At 43.1% G+C, this 7728-nt stretch overlaps 1 protein-coding gene across 1 annotated transcript; it reads right to left on the reverse strand.

The window, feature by feature from the left end:
• Positions 1-367: 367 nt before the first annotated feature.
• On the reverse strand, positions 368-7105 carry LOC311036361 (transforming growth factor-beta receptor-associated protein 1). Its single transcript, XM_084045004.1, has 11 exons — positions 6336-7105; positions 5669-5863; positions 5130-5284; positions 4226-4308; positions 3691-4038; positions 3435-3492; positions 3156-3299; positions 2793-2933; positions 2522-2681; positions 1605-2026; positions 368-1517 (listed from the first exon to the last, which is right to left on the reverse strand). The coding sequence occupies exons 1-11, from the start codon at positions 7027-7029 to the stop codon at positions 1374-1376; spliced, it is 2544 nt and encodes an 847-aa protein (XP_083901130.1). The 5' UTR covers positions 7030-7105; the 3' UTR covers positions 368-1373.
• Between the last annotated feature and the right edge of the window lie 623 nt (positions 7106-7728).

Consider the following 7728-nt stretch of genomic DNA (forward strand, 5'->3'; position numbering starts at 1 on the left):
TGTTACCTATGTACTTTCCTAATAACAAATTCTGTTACCAATAATCTTCTTTGTCAACATATAGCCTGAATATGTTTTACCTGAATATCTTCTAAACATAAACAATTTGATATTCTCTGCAATGCGTTGTAGCACTTATATCATGTTCAAGTCTGAAAATAAATCAGCTAAATGTATTCTGGCCAGGCTCATGCATACAAGTAAGGTGAGCAACAGGTTGGCTATAATTCACTGCATGTCTAGAGCACAATAATTCACTCACTCCAGGCCAAAAACACTTGCACTCATATAGACAGGCAGTGCAGCCTGATGCACAACTCGGTCTACTGTTCCAGTTCCCAAGGCGTCTCCTTAACTCTTCCAAAAATGTATCAGCATAAAGAATTGCGTGCAGTTATGGTTAGCCTTAATGACTGAATTGAAACAGAAATAGACAAATACATCTTGTGTCTGGTGTGCCTACATCTGACCTAATTACATGTGTTTAAGTTTATTTACAACAGCATTTCCATACAGTACTTCTGAATCGACTGGGGTGGTGTGTTATTATTTGCCGTACACTTCTGTGAGGTTCCATAATGATAAGGAATAATGTGGGTGACATGTCAGAGGAATCCATATACAGACATGTTATTTTGTGTGATTCATAAAAAATCAATTTATAAGAGAAATGAACTAAACCATGGTGGTGGATGAAACTCTTGTCATAATTTGCACTTCCTCAACATATTTACTCTTCATTTAAACCTGTAATTGTGATTTGTCATAAATTTATATTAATACATCAAGCGGCGGCTGAATGCAAGTCTGTCACGTGTACTTGGTTGTTGACACTGATGTTCTATTTCCATCCCCATGCGTACAAATATACATAGTCGGTGGAAACCATGATGGTAGGGATGCATATACAGCGAGGGAGGATGGTCAAATTCCCTCTGGTCCGCAGGTTGACCAGTGGTGGTTTCCATATAAAAACCCACGTCTCATCGTTGCCCCCAAGTGTCCCCCACACATGTTCATTTTATAGCCACTGCTGTCTATACAGTGCTCAAGGAAATGGCTCAGACATGCCGCCCTGAAAAAAGTGCATCGCTTGCTTTTCTGCTTTTCGAAACCAGTTATTTACACAATATATTTTCTTTTTCCAATTAGGGAACGTGTCTAGTCCACAGCCTGTGAATTGAGTCTTTGTACTGCATGTGCATGGATGATGTGCTTTAATGCAGTATAATTATTGGTTAAGTAGCACTTATCTGGCCAAATATAGACATGACTCACAATGTTCAATGACGTTGAGACACACACACACACACACACACACACACACACACACACACACACACACAAGGGATCAGCCGTTGGTCCTTCAGTCTCTATGACTCTGTGCAGCCATTGCATTTTTTGTGGATCAGCTCTCCCTTCAGGCTACAGACAAACTGTGGCTCCATGAAGTGCTTCTGACACACCGTACACACATGACCCGTGTCCACTCTCACCATTGTTTTTGAGGCCTGGGTCTGAAGGGGAGATGGGAAGTGACAACGTGTTCAGAAAATGGGAACAACAATGCAGCAGGAGGAGTTGGGGAAATAATGAAAACGTACCCAAATGGCTTTGTGTCTGAGAAGCTCGGCTTGGGCCAAACCCCTCTGCACACCTCCCATCCTTCTCTTGTGGAAGGTCTCCCTGAGGGACCCTAGAAGGAACTGTGAGACCAGCTGGACTGACCAGGAGTCAGGCAGGAACTGGATGACCGTCTCTGGGGCAAAGACCTGAGGGTTGTTGTTCAGCAGATCTACGGCAGCAGAGGCCATGTCCTTGGCACTCAGGTAAATGTTGAGCAGGGTGAGCAGCAGGGTCTGCCTGCATTCTGTACTCTGGCCCTGGGCAGCCCTGTGGCAGTAGACCTCTGCAGCCTGGGGGTCTCTCTCCTGATCGACTAGGATCTGGAGAGCCAGTGAATGTTCACCTGCCTTACCCAGAAGGATGGCTTTCTCCACGTGGAGAGCTGTTGGTTCGATTTGCTCTGTGATGAGGGACAATATGAAGGGCTCAATTACCAAAATGCTGTGTTCCTATCTTATCTTACATAAGTATCATTAAGTCAAGAATAATTAGAAGACAACCATTTGAGCAGGGAGATATGTCACAAATCCCACAGGGGAAACAGCCTACAGGTCTAGGTGGCGTGGCGGTGGGTGCAAAGAGGTACATACCAACATGCAGTAGTATGTGACAGCAAGAGGCGCAATAGTGGAATGAGGTGAGCTTAAATAAGCGCCAAATTGGTCAGCAGCCTGACATAATGTTACATAAACCACATAGTGGTGCGTGCAGGTAACTCACTCAACTATCTGTCAGAACTAGATTGCAAGCTACTCATCATTTTATTCTTCAACCTATCAAACATAGACATAATCCAGGCTGTAAAGTTTTCAACCAGGGACTTAAATGACCTTCCAAAGGGAGATGGAATCTCTTTCATAATTCATGTACAATGTTTGGTACTATGTTCACAAACCATATACAGTAGAAACGTCATAGAATAATGAGTTCCATAGCAGCTGCTGCAGTTTCTCTCTAGTTGCCCCAACATCTGGAATGGTTTCATCTTCCTTATGGATGACTTGAGATATCTGGGTGACATATGCCAGGGCCAGAACGTTGTGATGTATTTCCTCCTTGGGGCAAATCAGGGTATACAGTAAGATGTACTCAGTGTATTGTGGATAAGAGTCCATTTTGATAAGAGATTGATATGAGTCCATAGAGAATGGGGCTGTGGTACCTACCTCACTGTTCAAGTCATGAATCAAGAACTCAAGGTACAGCACCATTGCCAGTGGGTAGGCCTCCAGGAACGTGAGGACGCCTTCTCTCTCAAATGTGTCTTGATCATCTGGATGACGCCTGGTGAAAATCTGAGCTCCTAGCTTTTTGTTGAAGGAAAATCTACGTCAGCCAAGTGAAGGGAAAGTTTGACCATACAAAACTGAATGACAAATTAAACGGTAATTCGTTTTTTTACTGATTGATACAGTGAAGTAGATTAGAATTCATTTAGTTCTGAGATTCAGGTTTAATTGTCCATCAAGTTATATTGTGAAACTCTGCCCTCTGCAGTTGAGCTGAGAGTATAAAATCAAATGAGCCACCTCTTGGTTTCTCTGCAGTGCCCATTCTGCAAACATCCACACCACATCTCTGTCTTTGATTTGACTGAGAGTATACACTATGTGCTCATATACATTTGCACATGTGTTGTCATCACAGTGGCCTTCTGCAATCTTCGCCCAAGTCTGTAGGAATATAGCAAAGCTCTGTTAACTACACAACACAACATTCAGCATACATTTTAATACAATATACAGTACATTAGGTAGTTATGTTCTTAGAGTCAATGCAAGCAAGAATAGTCTTGACTGAGAAGTTACCTTGATTGCATTGGCTTGCTGCCTGTGGCTCTGATAGAGTAAGCCTATTACAAAAAATCTGGAAATGAGAAAATCCATATAATTTAGCAGACAAAATAATTCCATCAAAAGTCACACAAATTATGACTGGGATCATACACAATTGTACAAGATAAATCACAGCATTTATGATGAAACTAAAAGGAACCTCTTTATTGAAGCACTTAATGCTCATTATTATAAATAACCAATAAAACCTTTGTTAATTTATTCTGACCTCTTATGCTGTTCCAGAACAGGAATGCAGTAGTCTAGCCTGCAGGCATTGGGCAATGCCACAAATTGCCCCAGGTTCTCATCATCTCCCTGCTCTGTGTATAGCCACACGAGGGCGCAATCCACCTCCTTACTGCACAGTAGGCCTTGCTCTGTCCCTCTAACCGCCTTGAGAAAATCACCAAGGAAACCCAGGTAATGATGAAATGTGTTACTGTCCTCTTGTCGTAGCATATGGAGGTCCCTGGCTTTGCTCCATTGGACCAGCTGGGACTGAAAGGCCTCACAAAGACTTGACTCCATGCCTGGGTAGAGGCTAATGATTTCTCTGGGGTCCAGCTCACCTTTACTGCTCAAAAATGCAATTTGTTTTTTCATCTGTGTTAATACTTGGAATTGATACAGTGTTCAAGACAGTTATTTCTATGAACAGTTATTCTGTAAAAGAAAATTACAAAACCACAGTGGGTTTGGGGACTCGTGTTGAATGTGAAACAGATATTACAGAATGACATGCACAAGGATTTTACTCTTACATGAAAAGATCCCTGGCTTCTGAGAAAGCCTCCTGGTAAAACTGAGCAAATCCAGCCATGCAAGTGATCGTCTTATGCAGCTCCTGCCAAGTGAAAACATTTTCTCTGACTGGACACATTTAGGAAAAGTAGATTATACTTTTTATTTAACTCAAATTGAGAGGACACAAGCTTTTTTGGTTGTGTTTAATTCTCGAGGGCTGATCCTGGCAATCCAAATGCTACAACAAAAAAAAGCTTTTACTGGGCAGACAAAGTATAATGAATGAATAATGAGTCATGAGGATTTTAATTCAAGTGTCCTCAGCTCAACCTCTGACCCGTAACCTGAACCACCTCACAGATTGCAGCAAATCTCAGACACCATCTGTTGTTCTCAGATGTAGTCGCCATACCAGAGAATACACCTACTGTACCAAAGCAGCTCACAATAGCATATATTCCACCTGCTCGTCATGTTTAATTGTATCCTACAGAGATTGAATATGACATTATACGTCGCAAAGCAATGTAAGCCCGGTTTTGTCAAAAGTGCATATCATCAACATATCAGAGCTTACGGTCACACTAAAGCGCACATCTGAGCTGGTGTAACTAGCAGCATCTGAATAGGTGCATAATGTCTCTCTTCCCCTCTCTTTTCTGTTGAGGCAGGCAAGGGAAATGGGAGATTAATACATGTGCTTCATCTAGTTTCCCCTCAGAATTTTATTTTAACAACCCCTGGGAGGAAGTACATTAAAATGAATGTTTGTACTTTGTTTGAGACCTAGTTTTCATGTTTACTTCCTGCTGTGCATCTTTTCATTTATTTATATGAGGTAGTACATTGAGACACTAAGTTGTTCTCATTTTTAGACAGCATTATGCAATGAAAGCCCCGAGCAGCTTGGCTGCATTCTACCTTGTATGAGTCTGGTAGAAGATGGTTTTGAACTCCATCCAGCAACACCAAGGCCTCCTCTACCCTCTCATGTTTTACCAGAACCTGGATCTGCTCCTCTAACGGCACTAGAGACAGGCTGAATATGTCTCTGTCTGTGAACACCAACACACCATCTGAGACAGAAAGGGAGATATTTTAGATAATGTAGGAAACAAACAAACAAATACATGATACAAAGTTGGCAGTTGGTTGGTATTGCAGTCTGCCATGATTATGTAATACTATACTGTATAAGGTTCCAAAATCATTGGCAAAGTTTTTGATAAGTCCATTGGTGTGTACTGTAGGTGCAAAATGGCTAAATTATACTTCATGATATGACTGTGTTGGTTTACTGAAGATAACTGATTTTAATTTGAAAAATAGTTATTTTTGGCAAGCAGCATTGTCATCTGGCAGAGTATAAGTTAGGCAGTCAGAATCAGAGTAGAAGGGAAGCTGAACACTGTGTGCAGGGTCCCTTCCACCAGCTCATATATCAGATGGCAGCAGTGTACCTGACGTAGTGCGTAGGCCCCTGGCCCCATTCACACACACAGTCTGTTTGAGCTGCTGATCCAACACGCTGTAGACAGACAGAGCTTGGGGCTGCAGGGCCAGGATGTAAGGAAAACACACTCCCGCTGCCAGTACCTCCTCAGGCCACGGTAGGGGAGGGCGCTGGCATATCCCCGTCTCCATCACAAACATCCCTGAGGGAAGAGGACAGAGGAATGATATATCTACAAAACTAATATCCCCTAGCCAGATGGATATACAGTATGTGATGTGTTATGAGGCGTAATTCCCAATACATGTTCCCCAGCTGCTTTCAAAAATGGGACAGGGTAATGATGCACGAGCACAGACAGCGGATTCTCTGCTGTACAAATTCTCTATCTTATTTTCCTAAAGTTTCCAAATGCTCTGGAGGGTATGGCCTACAGCAATGGTTCACAAATATTTTCATGTCAAGGACCCCCAAATGTATGGGTCTGGCCGCAGACCCCCATTTGAAAAGATTGCATGCCAGGGACCCCTATAAGAGAAGATTTGTAAACATTTGTCAACATTTTTTGAAAGTAGCAGAAAAATTAAATAGGGCTTAGGTGTTTAAAGAGAAACTCTTTGAGAACGAGTTGCCTACAACACTGCATGTGCTGTAAACATTCTGACAGCTCTTACCTAAGGATCCAGGGCCATTCAGCAGGAATTCCCCCCTCTCTGCCACGGCAACGATGACATTCTGCCTGTTATGATTGTGGGGGAAGAGCTCCGTGCTGGTCTCAGTCTCATAATCATGGAGCAGGTACCTGTCATTTGTAGCCAGGCACAGACTAGTGCCATCCACAGCCAGGGCCACCGGGTCCTGGAGGAGCTGAACCTCCTTCACCACATCCCACCTGTCCACCCCCACCACGTGAATCCTGGCCACTTTTCTCCTGCTGGACGTGGTCACCATCTCCACACACACCGAGCGGTGGCTCGAGGGTGACGACCTGCTCACCTCAAATAATGACACGTGTTGGATCTTCTTCAGGTTGGAAACGGGCTCTAGGGAGAACATGTTGAGGGCGCTGACCGACCGGTCCCACAGAACCAGCAGGTGGTTCAGAACTGGTACCGTCCTCAGTCGGGTCACTGGAACGCTGCTCGAGCCTAGTTTTCTAGCCCTGCCTTCCCTGGTTCTGTTCTGGCTGAGGTCCAGGTCTCCATTTGTGCTGATAGGAAGGATTAGATGTTGCACCGTTGAGTCTTTCATTCCTATGTAGAGATTCCGCTCACAGCACTCAAGGCACTGGATGCTGCATTTGTCCTTCTCTTTTGGGGCTGCTTGCTTTTCATAGACACACACTTGCGTGAAAGGCCTCAAAGTCATTGTGGACAAGCCGAGATGATTCTCCGTTTTAATTCCGGAAAGTAAAAGAAGAACGTAGTGGTTTTCAATCCAGAGGTTTTCAAATGACTTAGCAGAAACCAGGAAATGAGCAGCAGGAATACAGACCAGCCAATTTTGTCATTGGGTAAAGTCTTTACAATAGCAAGGAAGCACAAAAAGAGATTCCGAACGTATTAAGAAAATGTCTTTGTAGTTACACATTGAAATGAAATCCATACCTCTCTGAAGATCCCTGCTCTTCTCGGAATGTTTGTGATCTCAGCTACATTGTAAAGTGAGCGGCTGCTTGACCTCCTCATGTGACTCTATCCTGACAGGAAGTCTGTGTCAGCAGTTTACACCACACACACCCGTCTGCAAGGACAATTGCACAACCCCTCCAAAACTTTGACCAATAAAATTCTTTCACAATGATCAAAACAATGGTTATGGTCAACTCTATTCTGAGGTGCCCGCAGAGTTCACAGTGACTTGCAGTTCTGGCCTTGACTTGGACCAAAAATGACACTGTGGTCAGTAGATGATGTTAAAGTTGAGTAGCATGGGAATGATCCAAGAGCCCAAGTAAACATTATGTTTACAATGTGAGCAATTTGTCAATCATAAAGTGTGGTCACCTACTGTATGTTGTGTTATTCATAATGTTACAATTGAATCCTTTATACTTTTAACTTTTTT

The sequence above is a fragment of the Gymnoscopelus microlampas genome, assembly GCF_963454915.1.
Source record: "Gymnoscopelus microlampas genome assembly, chromosome: 20".
Lineage (NCBI taxonomy): Eukaryota > Metazoa > Chordata > Actinopteri > Myctophiformes > Myctophidae > Gymnoscopelus > Gymnoscopelus microlampas.